At 38.0% G+C, this 26,042-nt stretch overlaps 1 protein-coding gene across 5 annotated transcripts; it reads right to left on the reverse strand.

The window, feature by feature from the left end:
* Positions 1 to 25,730, reverse strand: LOC116035968 (transmembrane protein 176B-like). 5 transcript variants are annotated; one of them, XM_036006184.1, is made up of 8 exons: positions 25,587 to 25,730; positions 21,608 to 21,802; positions 20,312 to 20,428; positions 19,473 to 19,529; positions 18,651 to 18,783; positions 2,542 to 2,624; positions 1,185 to 1,307; positions 1 to 508 (listed from the first exon to the last, which is right to left on the reverse strand). In XM_036006184.1, the coding sequence occupies exons 2-8, from the start codon at positions 21,782 to 21,784 to the stop codon at positions 443 to 445; spliced, it is 756 nt and encodes a 251-aa protein (XP_035862077.1). In that variant the 5' UTR covers positions 21,785 to 21,802; positions 25,587 to 25,730; the 3' UTR covers positions 1 to 442. The 5 variants fall into 5 exon arrangements, with proteins under 5 accessions (XP_035862077.1, XP_035862076.1, XP_031135216.1 ...); XM_036006183.1 differs by lacking the exon at positions 2,542 to 2,624 and having other exon boundaries at positions 18,568 to 18,783; XM_031279356.2 differs by lacking the exons at positions 18,651 to 18,783; positions 19,473 to 19,529; positions 20,312 to 20,428; positions 21,608 to 21,802; positions 25,587 to 25,730 and adding exons at positions 3,502 to 3,558; positions 4,264 to 4,377; positions 5,721 to 5,915; positions 11,762 to 11,970 and having other exon boundaries at positions 2,542 to 2,751.
* Between the last annotated feature and the right edge of the window lie 312 nt (positions 25,731 to 26,042).

Raw genomic sequence — 26,042 nt, forward strand, 5'->3', positions numbered from 1 at the left:
CATAATATGAGCACTTTAATAATTACGGATTATTATTTGTACACAAAGAGCACAACTAGTTATTAAACCGATTCATTTTCGTGTCAGGCTTTAAGGTTTATTATAAAGTACACAGCAGAAGCACAAACAACACGTTTGAACAGTTTTGATTTTTTTTTTTTTTTAACATGACTTAATATTGTAAAATAGCAAACAAAAAACGTATCTGTCCATCAATGTCACATACTCACATTCATGAACCTCCCTTTTACCTACACAAGCTGACCGTAAGGCACATTATTCGATAGAAAAATCATACTCATCATGAAAATATAAGTGCAAGTATTTTTAAGCATACCACCTCAATTTGACTAAATAACTGACATTACATAGATATACAGTCAGTGGTATAAATGCACAGGATTATACTCGGTAACTCAGAGCACAAAGCAGATATTTTCATTCAGACTGTGGGGTTACAGGTGACTTCCTCCAGCAGTGGTTTGTAGAGTTCTGGGTCACCAGTCTTCTGAAAAATGAAAAATAACATCGTAAGGTCGATAAAAAGGTGTGAACATTCTCAAATCTTTAACAACATATTTACACATTACATACACTCATGAACTGTACTGCTGTCCTATTTCCTGCAGGGATACGCTGTTGAATAATTATTTTTGTTTACGTTTCTGTTACCACTCTTTTTAATATTGTGAAATTTAGAATGTGGAAGAAAATACAACTTGGCAGTTCTTAAAGTTAAACATTTAACATATTAAGCGTATTCACTTTCTTACTGAGAGTTAGATGAGAGGATCAATACCAATCTAGTGTCTGCACACTAAATATGTAGCTACAGCCAGCAGGCGATTAGCTTAGCATTAAGACTGGAAACAGGGGAAAAACAGCTAGACTAGCTCCCTCCAAAGGTAACAAAATCCACCAGGCAGCACTTCTTTCCCAAAATGTTGAACTGTTCCTTTTATTGACGTGAACTAAGAAGACGATTTCAGGTCGACAATTTGAAAGGTGGCATCCTAAAAGTTAGCAATGTGAGATTACGACCAGAGATTCAGAACCTTGTGGCCCTGTTGACACAACATTTAAACGACAAAGGACTTAAACATTTTAAAAATAAAGTGGTTGTGTTCAGTCAACATGGATGAACAACAGGTTTAACAGTGAAATGTGATTTCACTAAACTCTACCTCCTTTTCTCCCTTCCCACTGCTCTTTAGAGCCTTGATCGCCATGACGGCAGAGCTGATGGTGAGGCAGAGCTCCAGGGCTGACAGGACAATCAGCACAACATTCATGCTTCTCAAAAGCATCTGGTTGGACACAAAGAAACAGAGTTAGCTTTCAAATCTGTAAACACATTTGTTTTTTCTGTATAGATTTAATAAAACTAGTATAATTGTTTTTTACTTGACCCACTTCATTTAAATGTGGCTTATGTTTTGTATTTTTAATAGACTTTTATTTTGGGCTGCAACAAATTATTACAGAAGTGCATCATGTTCACAAAAGTAAAAAAAAGGAAACCTCATCTCATAATTATGAATAACAAGTCACTTGTTACACCATATTTTGTGACCCATCAGATTATGTGACCTGATTAGGAATTGCATTCTGTATATGTGATTCCACTGCAAACGACTTTAATCACGCAGTATTGCAAGCTTTATTTTGATAGCTGTTACCAAATGGTGCCATAGTATTTTGGTACACATTTGGATAGCTTGGATGCATTTCTGATGTATGACTTGGTATCTATAAAGCATCCCATACTGGTTTAGCTGCTCCTGAACGAACAGACTCGTATTGTATTGTCACTCTTAAAGTAGATTAAAGCTTTAACATCTCCGAGGGCCAATTTGGCTTCCAGACAACAGCCAATTAATACATACTAAAATAATACAACAGTGTCTAATATATAAACTCTACACAGTAATGACGTGCAGGATACTACTGCTTTATTTCACATCCATCTACATATCAATGTAATGGCATTAAGTCATCAGGATATCTGATTGGTTATTTACTCAAGGCACGGAATAGCGTACTAATAATAATACCATATATATTACTCTGAAATAGCAATGATTGATAACCACACTTCCAACCACTTTCATAAATATTCTATTACTATGTCTTTTTCATATTCTTTGTCAAACCAATAAATCATTTTTTTAATAAAATTCCTGAAATTGTAAAAATATATAAATAAATAAAATAGCCAATAACACCTTCCCCTGAGCCCTAGGTAACGTCGTTAAATTGCTTGTTTTGTCCAACCAAGAGTTAAAATATTCTGTTTATAATCATATAAAACAGAGCAAAGCTGCAAATCCTCACATTTCAGAAGCTGAAACCAGCTTGTGTTTGGTATTTTTGTTTGATAGTGACAAATTAACAATAATTGATAATCAAAATTGTTGGTGATTGATTTTTGTCGGTGGACTAATTAATTCATCAACAATAATAATTAAAGCCCTCTATTTTCCACTCATTAGGTTGTACAGCTTGTATCTTGACGGCTGAGATGACATTTTCCACACTTACCAGAGCCAGTTCTTTGCCCTCCAAGCATTTCTCCCTCATGATGTCCTTCCCAGGAGTAGGAGTTGTAGTCTGTCTGCTGTAGCCTGAATAGTAATTATCGTCGTCACACATCCACCACATGTAAATGCTCTCCATATTTATGCTGTAGAGTACGATGCCTGTAATGGCAAAAGCAACTCCTGCTAGATTCAGGATCACATTGATGATGACCTAAAATAAAAGACAATATTAGAATAAATATTCATGGAATTTAAAAGTCACCGACTATCTTACCCTTTACACTAATAACAGCTGTGTGGCTGGTTACTTTTTTTTTCAGATTATTGCATATATATCCATGACATTTCCAGTTCTTTCTTGTTGTTCATGACACAGAGTAATAACATTACACTTTATATGATTAACACTGTTCAAAACCAACATTACCTCAATACTCCTCATTCTATATATTGCCCCCCCCCCCCCCCTTTAGATAAGAAAAAGTATTTATGAAAAATAAATAAGTATAAAATAAAAAGTAAATACAAATATACCTACGGATACACACATGTATTCCTACCTACATGTACACATACGTAAATAAATACCTAAATGGGCAGAAAAAGGAAATAAAAAAATAATAATATATGTTTATATGTATACAAAAATATGTATATATGCCAATATACACACACATACAGGACAGTATAATAATTATGGTGTGGCTGGTTACTTTTAAAAACACCCTGCAACTCTAACAAAGTGCCTTGGAGCAAGACACTGAACCTATATTCTGCCCTTTCCAATTAATATACATACTATATTAATGTGAGTCAATGTGGGTGTGTATATTCTGTATCAAGAACAAAATTAGCCTCCATTTTATCTGTCTTGATCTAAAACAAAAATGTAAGTTGACAATAAAAATGAAAGAAGTAATTTTAAGATAGCATGAGGATGTTCTAAGGCTGAACTACTCACCAGACATGGACTGGGGTACTTCTCAGACAAAATGCCAATGGAGCCAAACAAAATAAACTAGAGAAACAAACAAAAGAAAACAAAATATTTAAACTTCCATTCTTCCGAACAAACACTAAAATTCATAAATGTCATTCACAGTATCTTTGACTGAGTGAACAGCATTTGGAGCACAAAGAGGGAAACTAGGTAACCCTCATCATGTCAAGTCCTGCATCAGCCTGAAAGGGGTCACATAACGTTAGTCACTGTGGGCCAGTGTATTAAGGTCTTGTAACTAACGTTAGTTGTGTGAGAGGACAAAAAGCAACTGTCTGAGATGTTTAGTACTCATACAGAAGAATATTATTATTATAACATTATTAATATCAAGAGGGAAACTAGGTAACCCTCATCATCAATCACACTGGCAGACAAGAGGCAAAGCAACCGGTACTGTTCAATGTCATCTTAGAACTAAGAGATTAAGATGTCCAATAACAATATTCAGAATTCTGTAAGGTAGAAAAATAAATAATAAAAATAAAAAGCTTAGCTAATACCGATCAGTTAAAATATGCTTGGATTGGACTCGGAACTCTGTAGTGAATTTTATGTATTTTACATCCCCAAGTATTTATAGCCCCAAGTTGTAAAGTTGTATTAGTCTTCACTCTAACTTTGGGAGAGGCTTGGGAGTTTACAGATGTAAATTTTGTAAGGAAAATTATATTGGACATTAGTTATGACACAAAAGAACAAATACAACAGTATTTTTCTTACCAATCCTCCAAGCCAAAAAGGAAATCCGGTTGAATCCATTACATAGCCACTTAGACTGCAAATGAGTATCGTTCCAAGGCAGATGTTGAGCAACCCAACCATAATGTGCAGAGCCTGTGCAGGAGGAAACACAGCATGAACAGCTAACACATGTACAGTATAACTGCAGTTACCAGGTGACACTGTTCAAGGTAATTGGAGAGCACCCATGTGCTGCAATTGTTGTTATGTTGGATCACTTTCCCCCATAGTTTCCTAGTGTTTTCTTTTTTTTTTTAAATGAAGCTTTCCTATATAAACATAACATTACCTGGAGCTCCAAGGCAGGTACAGAGCCGTGGGTGTGTAATGGAAAAAATAAAGAAAAATGTGACTGTAATGTGATTACGACAATAACGTTTTTGGCAGAGATCAAGAATTTGTTTTTAGTTTAATTCATAGACTGTATGAAATATGGAGTACTAGAGTGGTCCACATGACGTCACCCATAGGTTTCTGAAGAGCCAAAAGAAAGCTCAAAGTGGGCGGCTCCCGGTGGCTCTAGCTGTCGCCAAAAATGGCCAAAGAGGTGGATCGTGGATGGAGCTGAGGCGGCCAAATAAAGCCTTCAGTCTATGCTCGCCTCTTGTGATGGCAGCCACCTGTCACTCAAAGCACCCTTAATTATGTATAACTTTAAGCCTGAATATAATTTAAACGGTTGAGTTATATAAAAAAATTCACTCCTCATACAGTTGTCATAAAAGGTGAAAATTAGCTATAGAGACCGAAACCGTTTTTTGTACCAGGCCGTAAACATGTTCATTTGTGCTGTGAAGTTGAGCATTTTAACATGGGGGTCTATGGAGATTGACTTCATTTTGGAGCCAGCCACAAGTAGCCATTCCAGGAACTGCAGTTTTTGGCACTTCCGTGTTGGCTTCTATAGGGGAATTTGTCCAAATGAGGCCCTAAGGCCTGTCAAATCTGACTCCAATGTATTAATTCCTGCGCCTTCTTTCATCGGACTTAAGTTCACCAGAACACAAGGATCAATCTGAGACGAAGAGTTCAGTTAAGCAAAGTTCACTGAGTCCAGCATAAAAGTTAGAAGACAATTGTGGGTTCACAAAAACAGAGTCTAAGTTTCCTATCAACAAACATCAAGTCAGAGCCCGGTCCACCGAGTTGTCCTCCGAATTATGAGCTCCGATCTGTTCTCTCCCTCAAGCTTTTATCCTATCCTCACGGGGTGTCTTCTTGTTTCTTAGGCAGAAACTGTTATCTTACACACACACACACACACACACACACACGCCAAGGTCGGGGGAACTATTGGAATTGTTGGGGCTTTATAGAGTGTGGTCTAGACCTACTCTATCTGTAAAGTGTCTCGAGATAACTCTTGTTATGATTTGATACTATAAATAAAATTGAATTAAATTGAACTTAAAAACATATAAAAGGTTGTAACTCACCCCCAGTACTGACTGAGAAGTCCTCTGGACCCTTCTCAGGTGCTGAGACACAGAGCAGCACACAGGGCTGTAGCAAAGGCTTTTGAGGATTTGACACAGAGGAGGATAAACACTTTGGGGGTCAGAGGTCACAGTGAACACTGTGATCCCATCGGCCTTGGTCATGGTCACAGACATCTTGCCTGCTCCTGTAGACTGAAAGAAACAAGAGAGTAAAGAAACTTTAGATTTTACTGTATCAGGTCATGGTTGATGTTGCTGATTCTTTGACCTTTAAATAACTATTTGCTGAATCTTAACATTAAAGGATGTGTGCTGATTTGTCTTCTATTCCCTCAGACCCGCTGTTCCACAGCTGTGTAAAACGGCCGATTTGGTCCTGAAGCTGGGAGGAATTTTTATGGTAAGCTCACTGCCAAGTTTCCAAATCTCTAACTGTTACAACTCGGGCTGTTAAAGCAACACTATGTAAATTTTCCCTCTTCGGTCCCCCTACAGGTTGTCTCATTGGAACTACAGCCGCGCGAGCTGTAGTTCCAATAAGACAACCTGTAGGGGGACCAAAATGGGAAAAGTTACATAGTGTTGCTTTAACCTTGATGAACATAGCAAATAAAACAGTGAATCATAATGATTGGGGATGATTGATGGTAACTATTATAGTAATATATTGTTTAAAAACTATATATGTTGTCTTGTTACTTACAAAAATGTAATTTGTGTTGATAAATCGGGGGTTGATGTAAATCGAAAGCCTGAAAAAATCTAAACGATTATTGTTAATTAATTACAAAATTAAGTAGTGATTTTGAATGATCTGACAGCCCTATTTTAGTTCTTCCTAGGCTTTGTTTTAATCCATGTGTGGGCTTTTTTAGCAGCATCACACCTTAGGCTTTACAGACTTAAGTTAAGAGGTGTGATAGTGATTGAAGTTAAAGGGGCACCCCACAAATTCTGCACAAAAAGATCAGTTTAGTTAGCAGGAGGAGTGCTGCAGAGCCTGCAGAAGCAGTTGTATAATGTCTAATGGCTCTGGAGGGAGCTTTCTAAAGTCTGAAAAAATAACCCATCAGGGCTATGTCTGATTAGGTTCAAGGTTTAAAGTTTCTAACACAAAGCCCTCATTATAAACTAGGGAAGTGGCATTTACCAGGCAGGAAAGATCTAATAAAGTAGCCTATGTATCAAGTTGCATTTTAGAAATTGCACGATTCAGCATTTTTAGAGTTTGACCCATACTAAGAACTCAGGATATCACGAGCTCTGCGGTTTTGATTGTGCCTTTTCTTTTTTTACATCTGTCTCTTATGATTCCCCAAACTTTAGGGAAGTACAATACTGAAGGTCTAGATCAGGGGTCTTCTACGTTTTTAAGCCAAGGACCCCTTAACTGAAAGAGAGACGGAGCAGGAACCCCCTACTACATATATTGTAGCAGATGAAGTTGCATACTAAACTAAAGCCTTTATATTAGGGCTCTCAAAATAACGCGTTAATTTCGATTAATTAATTTGAAAAAAAATAACGCTGATTAATCCATTCCATATTGACGGTTGACCCGGAGCCGTTCTAGCCACCATTGGACTGTAAAATGAAGGAGGGAGACGAGAATGTGCTGCCTGGATCATTGATTGGAACATTTACTTGTACAAATCTTCTTCCTGCCAACCCTGGCTACCGAAATCTGGTGCCACTGATATGTCTGCACTTCTCTCTGGTGCTCTGAAACAGACGGCAACACAAACACCGCTGCATGTGATGCTAGTTAACACTATACTCGACAGCAGCTAACGTTAGTTAATCGTCGTCGTTAATCTGCAGCTGCCGAGCTGCCGTCGGAAAAACACCACAGACGGTGCATTCAATGAAACTGGTAAACTACAGCTTCGTGGTGCATTTGAAGTTATTAATGTCCTTGGTGATTGTTTTTGTCGTTCAACAGCAATTTACTAGTGAAATAAGTTATTGTTATTGTTATACATTATTATTAAATCATTTAATTTTGACCATATGGCTTTAGCAATAAACAAGCCATTCTTTAATGTCACCGACTGTTGTTTAGTACCCTTTGTTTTCTTTTCTTTTTTTACTTTCTTAAAAAGTATAGGTTCAGGCACCGTTAATTATGTATGCGATTAATTTCGATTAATTAATCACAGAGTCTGTAATTAATTAGATTAATTTTTTTAATCGATTGACAGACCTACTTTATATATACCTTTTTTTTGCATAGAATACCAAGCTATTAAAACAATAATTGTTGCCATGATTTTATAAATCATCTTTTAATGTTACACATACATGTGGCACTGTGAATTTTAGGTTTATCTGTATCCATAGATGGCTACTTTAGTGACTACCTTACCTATAGGCCACTATGCCTATCATCAGTGGGGATTTATATTTGCTAATAATATGTTAGAATTATGTAAAGACATTTAAATTGATGAAAAAACTTTGAAAAATTGACAATAATTTGGAGGACCCCCTGTTGAAGATCTCTTGTCTAGAATATCTATGTGCAGGAGACACTGGCAGACTAGCTGGTGGGTTTTTGATATAGGCAAAATAACAGAAACACCTCTCTGTAGGATGCAATACAGTTCATCGCACCACATCCTCCAAACTAACCATTAGTTGATTCAAAACATCTCTAAAATAGTGACCATTACATTAATAGCCTTCATGAAGGGAAGACATGTATGTCTGTTCTATAAGTCTGCATTAGTTTTAGATAATTGTATAAAAAAAGTGTGGACGTTCTCTTAATACATCCATGGTGTGCACACAAAGTGCTGCTCACTCAGCGGCAATTATGCTCAGTGCTGCCACCGGTGGTTGGAAGCTATAGCTAGCTACTGAGCTAAGCGTCGAAGTTGATCTTTATTTGACAGAAACACAAAAAGCAACCGCCGATAGAGGAAATCAACGACATTAAGAGGTCACTTGACTTTCTCTCTGAGAAGATTACCGCTGTCAGGCTGCAGCAAAAACCCATTTTAGACCTGGTTGCGGAAGTAAAGGCTCTCCGGCTTCAAAATGAATAGAAGGACAAAAGACTCGCCTTCCTAGATAACAGAGTGGCTGATCTAGAGCAGTACACGAGAATGAATGATGTTGTTGTATCGGGGCTCAAAATATAACCTCGGTCATAGCCTACGCAGGGGCAGTGACAGTGACCACTGACCATGATCGGGAGCCCGACGGGTCGGTTTCTGACTCCGTGGAGCAACAAGTGGCAGCCTTTCTACAATCCAAGGGCATCGAGTTGGACTGTAACGCCATTGAGGCTTGTCACCCTCTGCCCCGGAGAAATAACAGTGACAAACCAACCATTATAATGAGGTTTGTTAACCGAAAACACAAAATTGCACTACTGAAACAAGGAAGGAAGTTGAAGGGAACAGACGTCTACATGAATGAACATCTCACCAAACGAAATGCTGATATCACCTGGAAAGCACGATCCTTGAAGAAGCACAAGAAAATACAATCTACATGGTCCCACAAACTGCAAAATCTTCCTTCAACTAAACGAAACACCAGAGGAGGCGAAAGTGATGGTGATCAAAGACATTGTGGAACTGGACAAGTTTTAATGAGGAGCAAAGTGGATTATGACGTAACTGGAAAACACAAGTAAATAAACTCACCTCAAACATGACACACTCTGAAAATAATCATTCATCATCTAGGCCTACATCTGGAGATAATACACCGTTACCTATAACCCAACTGCTTGCTGATTGTGGTAAGCTGGAACTGAAAACATTTGAATACACTGAACCTAATTCACAAGATATTGTACACGATATCGACCCAGAAAATGATTTCTTCTTTAACATCAATGACCAATGCAGCTATTACACCGATGATCAGCTCAACGAGACCATCAACACAGATCGGAAACTATCAATTGTTAATTTTAACAGTAGGTCTGTATGCAAATTTTCTCAACATTAAGGAATATTTACATCAATTCACAAAACCGTTTAACATAATAATAACATCTCTAATTTCAAGCACATTAACACTGGTGCCCCTCAGGGGTGTGTTTTATCACCTCTTCTATATTCGCTGTACACAAATGACTGCACATCACATACTGATTCTGTTAAAATGTTTAATTTGCAGACGATACAACAGTGGTGGGGCTGATTTCTGGGGATGATGATGTTGCCTATAGAAATGAGGTCCTCTCACTGATTGAATGGTGTTCTAACCACAACTTAGAGTTAAATGTCTCCAAAACTAAGGAGCTAGTGGTCGACTTCCACAGAAGTGTTAATTATCACCATTGCTTTATTAATAATGATATGATTATTAATAATATGGATGATGTAGTAAATGGTTTCAATAATTATTTTGTAAATGTTGGACCAAAACTGGCAGAAAAAAATCCCTGATTCTTCGGACGAGAAGAATGTTGATTTCATTGATAATAATCTTTCAGCAGTGGAAGAGAGGGAAATTATAGAGATTGTTCATAAATGTAAAAACAAAACTTCAACTGACTCTAATGATATTGACATGAGAACAGTTAAAAAAAGTAATTGAGGGAATTGCAAAACTACTAACGCATAGCTGCAATTTATCATTTCAAACTGATAAATTCCCAAGTAAAATGAAAATTGCAAAAGTCATACTGCTGTACAAAAATGGAGACAAACACCACTTCACAAATTACAGGCCTGTTTCCTTGCTTCCTCAATTTTCCATAATCTTAGAAAAACTCTTTGTTGGCAGGCTAAACAAATTCATCAATAAACACAACATACTAAATGAGAGTCAATACGGATTCAGACCCAACAGATCTACATTTTTAGCAGTTATTGAGCTAATTGAAGAAATCACAAATGCCTTAGACCAAAAAAAATATGCAGCTGAGATATTTATTGATCTCAAGAAAGCATTCAATACAATAAATCATGATAGATTCATCACTAAACTTGAACGGTATGGTAATCAGGGGAGTTGTTCTGAACTGGCTGAGAAGCTATCTACATAACAGGCAACAATTTGTGAAGATGGGTGAAAACATGTCGTCTTGTTTGGACATTACTTGTGGTGTCCCCCAGGGGTCAGTGTTGGTGCCAATTCTTTTTATTCTCTACATAAATTACTCATGTAAAACATCAGAATTTCTTAAATTTGTCTTATGAGACAAATATGTTTTGTACTGGTGAGGATTTGCAGCAGCTTCTGGAGTTAATCACATCTGAAATGAGCAAATTAAAAAGATGGTTTGACAGTAATAAATTATCATTAAATTTGAGTAAAACCAATATCATGTTGTTTGGAAATTGTAAGTCAAATAATCAAGTGCATGTTAGATAGATTGTGTGACTATTGAAAGAGTGTATGTAAATATATTTATCGGTGTGATTATAGATCACAAGCTCTGCTGGAAACCTCATATAAAACACGTTCAATCTAAAGTGTCACGAAGCATCTCAGTCCTTAGTAAGGCAAAGCATGTATTGGATCATAAATCACTGCATATTCTATATTGTTCACTGGTAAAAAAGCTGTTTGCTGTACCTGACGCTGTTGATTAGCCTAAATGCATTCCCTGTGTCAATGCTCCACCCAGTGATAAAACACAAAACTGCATCATATGCATTCTAGTCACCAGCGTGCTATAAACAAAACAAAAAAACTAAGTTACATAATGGCTCCAACAAAATGTTTTTGTCCAATATTGTAATAGTTTAATATGCTCCATTGGCGGCACTGAGCCCTGCAGTCCGTGAGCGAATTAGTTATGCCATCTTGGTTTTTACATGGCTTGCATTGATTTTAATACACATCTGCCGTACGCCATCCGATTAAATCGTACTTTTAATAGTTAATATTCGCCTGAGATACACGTTTTCTCTCCTGATAAGTTTCCAAAAACACACTTTATGAGCACTTAATATCTTAAATGTAGGGCATTCACTTTCACAGTTCACTTACATAGCTGGACCAAAATAAGGATTGGCTATAATTGAATAGGGTCCTTTACAAACGTAATCAAACATGGCAAAAATACTTACATGTTTGTGTCTGTTAGAGGAGAAGAACAACCTGAACGAATACTCTGCCTGACAAAGTCTGGCCGATTGTATGGCTGTTGCGCAGTTGTTATTGTTCTGAAATCAGGAAGAAGAGACAGCTTACCAGAAGTACCTCCCCTTATCTGGAAAATATAAAGAAACTTAACCCTTTGTTGATTATTTCGCTAAACACAATGATAAATGTAAATTGTTGATTGTTTTTATTTATAGTATTTTTACGACCTAAAAAAAGATTTTATGCAACCGAATGGATTCTATCTGTGCTATAATATTGACATCAACACAGCTTCATACATGTGTAAGAAGCATTCAGAATATCAAGTAGGCCTAGCATAGTATGAATATACTAATAATAGTACTTTTATTGAAGTAAGTAAGGAAGTTAAGTTTTAAATGCAGTATTTTTACTTGTAAAGGAGGTGAGGAGATTTTGATGTTGTATTGTTGCTTTACCTAAACTAATACATCTAAGTAGTACTTATTCCAACATTGTATTGATAAGGAGCACATTAAAGGTCCTATGACATGCTGCTTTTTGGATGCTTTTATATAAGCCTTAGTGGTCCCCTAATACTGTATCTGAAGTCTCTTTCCCAAAATTCAGCCTTGGTGCAGAATTACTCCGGATTTCCACTGAATGCAGAACGTCTGTGGACCGGCTCCGCTGCGGAACGGCTGCGTGCTCCGCCGTCCGTCAATACCCACCAGGTCCGGATTTGTTGCAGGCACGGTTGCGGCCATGACTGACAGCAAACAGCAACAAATTCACGTAGAATAGAACCACAAAACCAACAACAGTTTGTTTCCATCCAGAGGAATAGAGGGGAAACAACTCTGTGCTGTGTTTTCAAGGTGTAGTGCAGGGAAATATGATCCGCCGTGAGCACGGTGTATTTTATTTTGAAAATTAACTGGATGTTTATTTTGTTTCTGTGCACGACTTCTTGTCCCGCACTATCTGCCGTGTGCTGAATTGCTGTCCGGCAAAAATAGAAGCTCTGTATCTGCTCCGGAGGGCTGCGGACCGCCAAAGCTGGGACGCAGTCAGAATGCAGCTGTTCTGCAGTCAGTGGAAATACACATGTTGACTTTATTGGAAACCTAATGACTCCGCCGCCGTTCCGGAGCTGTTCCGCAGCCATTTCGCATCCAGTGGAAATTAGGGGTTACAGCCACTAGAGCCAGTCCCACAATGAGCTTAATTTAGGATGTGCCATTTCTGTGTCTGTAGCTTTAAATGCTATTGAGGAGGAGAGGGGGGGGGGGGGCAAGGTGGAGAGTGGGGGTGTGGCCTTGACCAACTGCCATGCTTCGCTTGTTTTCAAGCCATGATGTCTCTCTCTTTCTCATGGGCGGGCCAAATTCTCTGGGCGGGCAAAGCAGAGAAAGGGGAGGTAACCTTCCTCCTTATGACGACATAAGGGGAAGATTCCAGATCGGCCCATCTGAGCTTACTTTTTCTCAAAGGTGGAGCAGGATACCCAGGGCTCGGTTTACAACTATCGCCATTTCTAGCCACTGGGGGACCATAGGCAGGCTGGGGGAACTCATATTAATGTTGAAAAACCTCATAAAGTGAATTTTTCATGCCATGGGACCTTTAAGGCAGCATTAAACTAAATACAAAGACATTGAGATGCAAAATCATTGAGTAACAATTCACATCAATGAGGAGGTAATAAAATGAAATTTATTTTTGTCATAAATGCATTTGCTTCCAAAATTACACAGTTCAGGATACAACTGACAAAGACAAGCAGAGTATCACTTTTCAGATTACATTTTATATTGTCAGATATATCGATAGAGTGTGAACCATGACAATACAGGAAAGACTTCATAGTCATCCATCAGATTCAAATACTCAATCTCTCAAACACATGATGGGGCAAATTGTACACAACTACCACCAGTTTAAATTGATAACAGTTTGAATGAGGTCAATGCCGGGAAAGTCCATGGCGATGATACCAAAGCATGGCCTGGGCTGATTGGGGTAAAACTGTCTCAGGTATTGATTGAGCCATGGGTTTACCTTTTCAGCCACTCTCTTTGGAGTCAGAAACATTCCCCAGAAAGTACTAAAGCCAGTGCCGCTAGTGTAAGTCAGAACCGCGTTATCGCCCCCACAGGCTTCAGTGGCTTGGTTTAGCTGCTTTATAATTCTGTTGTCTTTATCTTTAACGTTGCTAACCTCGGTTTGACCTTTCCCGTCTGTATCTATGAGGGGAATTCCTAGTGTGAAGGTGCTCTTCTGCAAAAAAGCTATTTACCCCCAGACCTGACCCATATTTGGCATACCAGAAGTCACCCAGACATGCTGGTCGTTGCCAATCAGACTCTGCACCATTTGATTGACAGTGTTTTTCTCAAAAGACTCTGGTTGGATTCTAATGAGCACAGCTTCAGTCTGAAACTCTGTCAGGAAGGCTCGGACAGTGGCTAGGACATCCTTGAGAGTGCTGTGCTGGTACATGACCCCATGCATGACATAGAGGGTGTCACCCAGTCCGAACACTTTGAGATCCAGGAATCGAATGCCAGCCCTGAGCTGATCCTTCAGGAACAAGGCCTGGCATTCAGCCTCTGGACCTCCGTACAGGGCCATGCTGTCATGGGCACCGGGGAAGGTGATGAGAGAGAGGGTACGGAAATTCTCAATGCCCGCCATCCATGAAATATTGTAGGACCCCGGGAGTATGAGGTTTCCATTGTCATTGAAGAACAGGTCTTTTCCACATCATAAACCACTGATGATTTAGAGCATGATTTTGTGGTGTTATAATAACTCCAAAGCCACAAATTGAAATTGCCATCCTAAAAACCATCAATATATTCTTGTATTTTAGTTGCAAAACTTTATACTTACACGACAGCAAAATGTAGTGGAAAAGGAGGCACGTGTGACCAGCCATCATTCTTGCAGAAAGATGAGAAATCTAAAAAGAATTCTGTATGTCACATTAAAATCCCTCATGCTTGGATACATTATTAATACATTATCCAAGGTAAGCATACACTTGGAAGGTTTTTATTAAATGAGGTCATACTATACCTTATAGCCAGGAAGATTTTACAGCAAACCACTCCAACAGTCAGAATGTGAACGGCTCAACAAAAAACCCATCACTTATATGCTCGGTTATCTGTAAAATTGCCAAAACTGAGAACAGAAATGTGATAAATATATAAATTATAATTTGCCTGAAAGTCAGAGATCACTTGTTGCACAGTCAAGATGTGGTATATCACCACTTCATAATGAAACTGGAAGATACAGAAATGAAACATTTTATGAACATTGTGAGCTAAATGAGGTGAATTAATTAATTTTGTTCATCCTTTAAATCATTATTTACGACAGATATTGTTTGAAAAGGTTCCTCTTCCTTAAGTAAAAGTACTATTACTACACTGCAATAATACTCTGTTACAGTACAAGTCCTGCATTGAAAATGTAACTTCATTAATAAGATTTAAAAGGTACTGAGAATGGAGTTTTAATTGAATATCTTTTTGATCATGTTTTTGCATTTTCTGGATATCTTTTTTTAAAGCATGAAAGACCGGACACAAAAAAACAAAAAATACATTCATTCATTCACGAACTTGACAGTTCACATCAGCTGGATTGACACTTCTGAGCAGACTTCAATCATTGTTTTTAACTTTCATTTGGCCAGAAACAGCTTTTAGAAAAAGAGTAATATAATTATACTGTATGTAGTAATCTCCTTCACCTCACACTTCCCTTAAAGTGCTCATGAAATGCTCATTTCCAGGTTCATAATTGTATTTAGAGGTTATATCAGAATAGGTTTACATGGTTAAATTTATAAAAACAACATATTTTTGTCATACTGCACATTGCTGCAGCTCCTCTTTTCACCCTGTGTGTTGAGCTCTCTGTTTTAGCTACAGAGTGAGACATCTCACTTCTGTTCCATCTTTGTTGGGAGTCGCACATGGCAGTGTCCAGGTAAGGACTACTAGCCAGTCAGAAGCAGAGTATGAGGGCGTGCCACGCTAGCAGCTAGGCGAGCATTATAACGTGTGTTACAAAGTGACGCACGTTTGTTACAGAAGTAAAGGCTGGACTACAATAGAGCTGTTTGGAGCAGTTTGTGAACAGTGTTTTCTGTTGGAGATGGTAAGTCCCTTTGGGTGGACTTTGGGCTTTTTCACTTTGTAAACCTATAACATGCACAAAAAATATATATATAACACAATAAAGGAAAGGTAAATAGCCAAAAACCATAATATGAGCACTTTAATAATTACGGATTATTATTTATACACAAAGAGCACAACTAGTTATTAAACCGATTCATTTTCGTGTCAGGCTTTAAGGTTTATTATAAAGTACACAGCAGAAGCACAAACAACACGTTTGAACAATTTTGATGAATTTTTTTTAACATGACTTAATATTGTAAAATAGCAAACAAAACATGTATCTGTTCATCAATGTCACACACTCACATTCATGAACCTCCCTTTTACCTACACAAGCTGACCGTAAGGCACATTATTCAATAGAAAATCATACTCATCAAAATATAAGTGCAAGTATTTTTAAGCATACCACCTCAATTTGACTAAATAATTGACATTACATAGATATACAGTCAATGGTATAAATGCACAGGATTATACTTGGTAACTCAGAGCACAAAGCAGATATTTTCATTCAGACTGTGGGGTTACAGGTGACTTCCTCCAGCAGTGGTTTGTAGAGTTCTGGGTCACCAGTCTTCTGAAAAATGAAAAATAACATCGTAAGGTCGATAAAAAGGTGTGAACGTTCTCAAATCTTTAACAACATATTTACACATTACATACACTCATGAACTGTACTGCTGTCCTATTTCCTGCAGGGATACGCTGTTGAATAATTATTTTTGTTTACGTTTCTGTTACCACTCTTTTTAATATTGTGAAATTTAGAATGTGGAAGAAAATACAACTTGGCAGTTCTTAAAGTTAAACATTTAACATAATAAGCGTATTCACTTTCTTACTGAGAGTTAGATGAGAGGATCAATACCAATCTAGTGTCTGCACACTAAATATGTAGCTACAGCCAGCAGGCGATTAGCTTAGCATTAAGACTGGAAACAGGGGAAAAACAGCTAGACTAGCTCCCTCCAAAGGTAACAAAATCCACCAGGCAGCACTTCTTTCCCAAAATGTTGAACTGTTCCTTTTATTGACGTGAACTAAGAAGACGATTTCAGGTCGACAATTTGAAAGGTGGCATCCTAAAAGTTAGCAATGTGAGATTACGACCAGAGATTCAGAACCTTGTGGCCCTGTTGACACAACATTTAAACAACAAAGGACTTAAAAATGTAAAAAATAAAGTGGTTGTGTTCAGTCAACATGGATGAACAACAGGTTTAACAGTGAAATGTGATTTCACTAAACTCTACCTCCTTTTCTCCCTTCCCACTGCTCTTTAGAGCCTTGATCGCCATGACGGCAGAGCTGATGGCGAGGCAGAGCTCCAGGGCTGACAGGACAATCAGCACAGCATACATGCTTCTCAAAAGCATCTGGTTGGACACAAAGAAACAGAGTTAGCTTTCAAATCTGTAAACACATTTGTTTTTTCTGTATAGATTTAATAAAACTAGTATAATTGTTTTTTTACTTGACCCACTTCATTTAAATGTGGCTTATGTTTTGTATTTTTAATAGACTTTTATTTTGGGCTGCGACAAATTATTACAGAAGTGCATCATGTTCACAAAAGTAAAAAAAAAAAAAAGGAAACCTCATCTCATAATTATGAATAACAAGTCACTTGTTACACCATATTTTGTGACCCATCAGATTATGTGACCTGATTAGGAATTGCATTCTGTATATGTGATTCCACTGCAAACGACTTTAATCACGCAGTATTGCAAGCTTTATTTTGATAGCTGTTACCAAATGGTGCCATAGTATTTTGGTACACATTTGGATAGCTTGGATGCATTTCTGATGTATGACTTGGTATCTATAAAGCATCCCATACTGGTTTAGCTGCTCCTGAACGAACAGACTCGTATTGTATTGTCACTCTTAAAGTAGATTAAAGCTTTAACATCTCCGAGGGCCAATTTGGCTTCCAGACAACAGCCAATTAATACATACTAAAATAATACAACAGTGTCTAATATATAAACTCTACACAGTAATGACGTGCAGGATACTACTGCTTTATTTCACATCCATCTACATATCAATGTAATGGCATTAAGTCATCAGGATATCTGATTGGTTATTTACTCAAGGCACGGAATAGCGTACTAATAATAATACCATATATATTACTCTGAAATAGCAATGATTGATAACCACACTTCCAACCACTTTCATAAATATTCTATTACTGTCTTTTTCATATTCTTTGTCTAACCAATAAATATTTTTTTTTAAATAAAATGTCTGAAATTGTAAAAACATATAAATAAAATAGCCAATAACACCTTCCCCTGAGCCCTAGGTAACGTCGTTAAATTGCTTGTTTTGTCCAACCAAGAGTTAAAATATTCTGTTTATAATCATATAAAACAGAGCAAAGCTGCAAATCCTCACATTTCAGAAGCTGAAACCAGCTTGTGTTTGGCATTTTTGTTTGATAGTGACAAATTAACAATAATTGATAATCAAAATTGTTGGTGATTGATTTTTGTCGGTGGACTAATTAATTCATCAACAATAATAATTAAAGCCCTCTATTTTCCAATCATGAGGTTGTACAACTTGACAGCTGAGATGACATTTTCCACACTTACCAGAGCCAGTTCTTTGCCCTCCAAGCATTTCTCCCTCATGATGTCCTTCCCAGGAGTAGGAGTTGTAGTCTGTCTGCTGTAGCCTGAATAGTAATTATCGTCGTAATTGTTACACATCCACCACATGTAAATGGTTGCCATACCTATGCTGGAGAGTACGATGCCTGTAATGGCAAAAGCAACTCCTGCTAGATTCAGGATCACATTGACGATGACCTAAAATAAAAGACAATATTAGAATAAATATTCATGGAATTTAAAAGTCACCGACTATCTCACCCTTTACACTAATAACAGCTGTGTGGCTGGTTACTTTTTTTTCAGATTATTGCATATATATCCATGACATTTCCAGTTCTTTCTTGTTGTTCATGACACAGAGTAATAACATTACACTTTATATGATTAACACTGTTCAAAACCAACATTACCTCAATACTCCTCGTTCTATATTTTGTCCCCCCCCCCTTAGATAAGAAAAAGTATTTATGAAAAATAAATAAATATAAAAAAAAATATAAATAAAATGGATAAAAAAAGGAAATCAAATAAAAAAATAATAATAATATGTTTATATATACACATACAAAAATATGTATATATGCCAATATATGCACACATACAGGACAGTATAATAATTATGGTGTGGCTGGTTACTTTTAAAAACACCCTGCAACTCTAACAAAGTGCCTTGGAGCAAGACACTGAACCTATATTCTGCCCTTTCCAATTAATATACATACTGTATTAATGTGAGTCAATGTGGGTGTGTATATTCTGTACCAAGAACAAAATTAGCCTCCATTTTATCTGTCTTGAACTAAAACCAAAGTATAAGTTGACAATAAAAATGAAAGAAGTAATTTTAAGATAGCATGAGGATGTTCTAAGGCTGAACTACTCACCAGACATGGACTGGGGTACTTCTCAGACAAAATGCCAATGGAGCCAAACAAAATAAACTAGAGAAACAAACAAAAGAAAACAAAATATTTAAACTTCCATTCTTCCGAACAAACACTAAAATTCATAGATGTCATTCACAGTATCTTTGACTGAGTGAACAGCATTTGGAGCACAAAGAGGGAAACTAGGTAACCCTCATCATGTCAAGTCCTGCATCAGCCTGAAAGGGGTCACATAACGTTAGTCACTGTAGGCCAGTGTATTAAGGTCTTGTAACTAACGTTAGTTGTGTGAGAGGACAAAAAGCAACTGTTTGAGATGTTAAGTACTCATACAGAAGAATATTATTATTATTATAACATTATTAATATCAAGAGGGAAACTAGGTAACCCTCATCATCAATCACACTGGCAGACAAGAGGCAAAGCAACCGGTACTGTTCAATGTCATCTTAGAACTAAGAGATTAAGATGTCCAATAACAATATTCAGAATTCTGTAAGGTAGTCCAACATCAAAAAAGCGTAGCTATTACCGATCAGTTAAAATATGCTTGGATTGGACTCGGAACTCTGTAGTGAATTTTATGCATTTAATATAATTTGGCATTGCAAAGTGAGATCAGTCTTAATTTACACTGTACTGTATGAGACAGCTGTTAGGTGGTTCTCTTTGGAATCAACTGAACAGCCCCAAGTTTTAAAGTTGTATTTGTCTTCACTCTAACTTGGGAGAGACTTGTGAGTTTACAGATGTAAATTTTGTAAGAAAAATTATATTGGACATTAGTTATGACACAAAAGAACAAATACAAGTATCTCAACAGTATCTCTCTTACCAGTCCTCCAAGCCAAAAAGGAAATCCGGTTGAATCCAACAGAGACCATGTCCTTAGACTGCAAATGATTATCGTTCCAAGGCAGATGTTGAGCAACCCAACCATAATGTGCAGAGCCTGTGCAGGAGGAAACACAGCATGAACAGCTAACACATGTACAGTATAACTGCAGTTACCAGGTGACACTGTTCAAGGTAATTGGAGAGCACCCATGTGCTGCAATTGTTATTGTTATATTGGATCACTTTCCCCCATAGTTTCCTAGTGGGTTTTTTTGTTTTTTTTTAAATGAAGCTTTCCTATATAAACATAACATTACCTGGAGCTCCAAGGCAGGTACAGAGCCGTGGGTGTGTAATGGAAAAACTGTAATGTGTGGCAGAGATCAAGATTTTTTTAGTTTAATTCATAGACTGTATGGAATATGGAGTACTAGAGTGGTCCACATGACGTCACCCATAGGTTTCTGAAGAGCCAAAAGAAAGCTCAAAGTGGGCGGCTCCCGGTGGCTCTAGCTGTCGCCAAAAATGGCCAAAGAGGTGGATCGTGGATGGAGCTGAGGCGGCCAAATAAAGCCTTCAGTCTATGCTCGCCTCTTGTGATGGCAGCCACCTGTCACTCAAAGCACCCTTAATTATGCATAACTTTAAGCCTGAATATAATTTAAAAGGTTGAGTTATATAAAAAAATTCACTCCTCATACAGTTATCATAAAGGGGAAAATTAGCTATAGAGACCAAAACCGTTTTTTGTACCAGGCCGTAAACATGTTCATTTCTGCTGTGAAGTTGAGCATTTTAACATGGGGGTCTATGGAGATTGACTCCCTTTTGGAGCCAGCCTCAAGTAGCCATTCCAGGAACTGCAGTTTTTGGCACTTCCGTGTTGGCTTCACCGAAAGTTGCCACTTTGTTGAATTATTCCACAAAAATAGATTATTTATGGGTGCCCAGATAGCTCAGTTGGTAGAGTGGGCACCCATATATATATATATATATATATAGAGGTTTACTCCTCGACGCAGTGGGCCCGGGTTCAACTCCGACCTGCAGCCCTTTGCTGCATGTCATTCCCCCCCCCCCCTTTCATGTCTTCAGCTGTCCTGTCAGAAATAAAGGCCAAAAGTGCCCCAAAAAAAAGTATTTAAAAAAAAAATAGATTATTTACTCTAAGTTGAAATCAGAATTGAGTGGGGAAAGAAAAAGTACTGAATACAAAATCCAGTGTAGCATACAAAAACTTTTAAAGCTGAAGTTCACAGGACAACTTAAACACATATAAAAGGTTGTAACTCACCCCCAGTACTGACTGAGAAGTTCTCTGGACCCTTCTCAGGTGCTGAGACACAGAGCAGCACACAGGGCTGTAGCAAAGGCTTTTGAGGATTTGACACAGAGGAGGATAAACACTTTGGGGGTCAGAGGTCACAGTGAACACCGTGATCCCATCGGCCTTGGTCATGGTCACAGACATCCTGCCTGCTCCTGTAGACTGAAAGAAACAAGAGAGTAAAGAAACTTTAGATTTTACTGTATCAGGTCATGGTTGATGTTGCTGATTCTTTGACCTTTAAATAACTATTTGCTGAATCTTAACATTAAAGGATGTGTGCTGATTTGTCTTCTATTCCCTCAGACCCGCTGTTCCACAGCTGTGTAAAACGGCCGATTTGGTCCTGAAGCTGGGAGGGATTTTTATGGTAAACTCACTTTCCAAATCTCTAACTGTTACAACTCGGGCTGTTAAACTTGATGTACACAACACATAATGATTGGGGATGATTGATGGTAACTATTATAGTACTATATTGTTTAAAAACTATATGAAATGTTCACGTTACTTACAAAAACGTCATTTGTTTTGATAAATTGGGGGTTGATGTGAATCGAAAGCCTGAATGATTATTATTATTATTAATTAATTACACAATTACGTAGTGATTTTGAATGGTCTGACAGCCCTATTTTAGTGCTTCCTAGGCTTTGTTTTAATCCATGTGTGGGCTTTTTTAGCAGCATCACACTTTAGGCTTTGCAGACTTATGTTAAGAGGTGTGATAGCGATTGAAGTTAAAGGGGCACCCCACAAATTCTGCACAAAAAGATCAGTTTATTTAGCAGGAGGAGTGCTGCAGAGCCTGCAGAAGCAGTTGTATAAGGGACCGTTCGGTATTTATGGAATGGACCACCGGAGGAAAATAGGGGAGGGTCATGTCTTTTCATTCTTTGCTGAGGGGAGGGTCATCCAACATTTTTCAGTCCAGGGGGGGGGGGTCACCCAACTTTTGTATTCATGAAACAGCAACATTTCAAAGTGGCTTGTTTGGTGCATATTTTTCCATTTAGCTCTTAGTCTTAGCCCTCCTTCGCTACCAGATGGGTCTGACTCATGAGTTTGCTGGGGGGGGGAGCTGCCCCCTGGTGGCTGAAATGGATACTTGCATTGTTTAAAAAATGAGTGGAATTACGTCTGACATGATCAGATATTTTATAAATATCTTAAATAACACAAAACAACTAAATGGTGGTAAGTAATACAGCTGATTTCATATACTGCTTTAGTAAAAAAAAATATTACCTGGCTGACGATGGGAGCAGCAGGACGCAAAAAACGAAAATGACTGTTGCACTAGTCTGGACATCTTGCCGTGCCAAGATTGCAATAAAGGTTTCCTAAATGCCACATTTGATGTCATCTTACTAATTGATTGTGGGTTTTGTGTAGATTTTGACTTTTATACGTTTATTCCACGTTGTTTAAATGGCGAAGTGGAGGAAGCCTAGTGACGAGTCCATAGCAACCAGTTTGTGTGTTGAATGTTACCCAGAGTGCCTTGCTGAATGGTCTCAATATTTTATTGTTTTATTTCATGTGAATACTAGTTTACTAGAGGAGTAACTTAGTATTTGAAGTAATACAGTAATGCAGGAAGTGTGCATTTAGTTTCCATGCTTATTGTGTTTCCACAACAATTTTAGTGAGTAAATCTACTGAAATGGCCACCACACCATAACAGAGGAGTGTGATGCGTCAGATGAGAATGCAGAGGTTTAGTCATGTATCTCATGGCTGTAAAAAAAACAATGGGAATCTGTATATATTTTCCAAGTGCAATCCAGTACAGAAGGTAGGCCTATTGATAAATTGCTGGGGGAGGGTCATTCCTTTTTTCCAAATCGTTTTGGAGGGTTATAGAATTTCTTTTACTGATGAGGGGAGGGTCATGTCTTTTTAGGCTGAAGGTCCCAAAACTCCTCCGGTGGCCCCTTAAATAAATAACGAAGTCTCTAATGGCTCTGGAGGGAGCTTTCTAAAGTCTGAAAAAATAACCCATCAGGGCTATGTCTGATTAGGATCAAGGTTTAAAGTTTCTAACACAAAGCCCTAATTATAAACTAGGGAAGTGACATTTACCAGGCAGGAAAGATCTTATAAAGTAGCCTATGTATCAAGTTGCATTTTAGAAATAGCACGATTCAGCATTTTTAGAGCTTGACCCATACTAAGAACTCAGGATATCACGAGCTCTGCGGTTTTGATTGTCCCTTTTCTTTTTTACATCTGTCTCTTATGATTCCCCAAAATTTAGGGAAGTACACTACTGAATGTCTAGAGCAGGGGTCTTCGACATTTTAAGCCAAGGACCCCTTAAGGCCCTGACACACCAACCCGATTATCAGCCGTTGAACAGTCTGTTTGGTGTGTTCCGTGCCATCGTCAGTCGGAAGAGCCGTGGGCCCTCATTTGGGCCGCTTTGACATGTTGAATCGGAAGGCGGGCAATCGGATTCAATGACCAATATGATTGGTGGAGCACTAACCCGGAAATAACGAGCGGGATGAGCCTGACTAACGCCTCTCAAAATCTGATTAAAATCCTATTAAACTGACCTTTGTCAATCTGAAATGAAGACAGATTCAGCAACTGCATGGCCTATTTCTCGCTTAAAATGTTTTCAGAAACACGTTTCAGTGAATTATCTTCGTAAAATATGAGATTGTATTCCCGAACGAAGCAGTCCTATATGCTCGGTTGTAAAATCCGGGAGCAGCCAGACCCACGTGAAGCGTCCGTCCAATCAGCTGCCGCTTTTCATTTTTTGGGCGACAATACAGATTAGTTGCCTGCTGTTATGGAGACGTATTACGTCACGCGCAGAACGTACGCTCAAGTCGGCGTCGCTTCGGTGTGTTCAGAGGCACTTTTTTGACCAACTCGGGGAGGCAGTCGGCCTTTTCTGCCGAAGTCGGTCGTCAGGTTGGTGTGTCAGAGCTTTTAACTGAAAGAGAGAAGGAACGCAGGAACCCCCTACTATTGTGGCAAATGAAGTTGCATATTAAACTGGGCCTACAATAAAGTGTAGGGTGGCCTAAACCCTTTATATATACACACCTTTTTTGCATAGAATACCAAGCTATTAAAACAATAATTGTTGGCATGATTTTATAAATCATCATGACACACACACGTGGCACAGTGAATTTTAGGATTAACTGTATCCGTGGATGGCTACTTTAGTGACTACCTTCAATTAATGTATTGAAAGCATTTGCAGTTACAAACAACACATACAAGTACACATACACACAACTACAAAGTAAATACATAAACAAATCATGTCCCAGGGAGTCTGTAAAGTCCAGCAAGGCTAATCTCGACGTTGATCTTTATTTGACAGAAAGGGAGAACTTGTTCGGACGCGTGTTCTGCTGTCAATAAACCAATGTCCAATAGGCTTGCATTAAATATCTTTTAATCTTTCATCGTTGACCCATTTATTTTAATGACGGTGCATGTTCACCGTAGGGTATATTTCAGTTTTGTCCATTTCATTTCAGGTAAGTTTCATTCGTCTTTCCAATTAAATACAATCAAACAAGCCACGCGGACACGGTAAAAAGCTGTTTGCTTCCCCCTTTACCACACACCTGTACTGACGCTGTTGATTAGCCTAAATGCAATGCGTCAGTGCTCCACTCAAATACAAAACTGCATCATATGCATTCTAGTCACCAGCGTGCTTAAAAAACTAAGTTACATAATGGCTCCAACAAAATGTTTTTGTCCAATACTGCAATAGTTTAATATGCTCCATTGGCAGCACGAGCCCTGCAGTCCGTGAGCGAAGAAGTTACGCCATCTTGGATTTTACATGGCTTGCATTGATTTTAATACACATCTGCCGTACGCCATCCGATTAAAGCGTACTTTTAATAGTTAATATTCGCCTGAGATACACATTTTCTCTCATGGCAACAATGGCAAAAAGACTTACATGTTTGTGTCTGTTAGAGTAGAAGAAAAACCTGAATGAATGTACTCTGCCTGACAAGGCCTGGCCGATTGTATGGCTGTTTCGCAGTTATTATTGTCCTGAAATCAGGAAGAAGAGGCAGAGCTGTTACCAGAAGTACCTCCCCTTATCTGGAAAATATAAAGAAACTTAACCCTTTGCTGATTATTTCGTTAAACACAATGATAAATGTGAATACTCCGTGTTGATTGTTTTTATTTATAGTATTTTTACGACCTAAAAAAAAATGCAAACGATTCTATCTGTGCTAATACTGCTATCATCACAGCTTCATACATGTGTAAGAAGCATTCAGAATATCAAGTAGCATATATCTACTAATAATAGTACTTTTATTGAAGTAAGATTTTAAATGCCGTATTTTTACTTGTAAAGGAGGATTTTGATGTGTTGTTGTATTGGTACTTTACCTAAACT

Source organism: Sander lucioperca, chromosome 10, assembly GCF_008315115.2.
Source record: "Sander lucioperca isolate FBNREF2018 chromosome 10, SLUC_FBN_1.2, whole genome shotgun sequence".
NCBI classification, from domain to species: Eukaryota; Metazoa; Chordata; class Actinopteri; order Perciformes; family Percidae; genus Sander; species Sander lucioperca.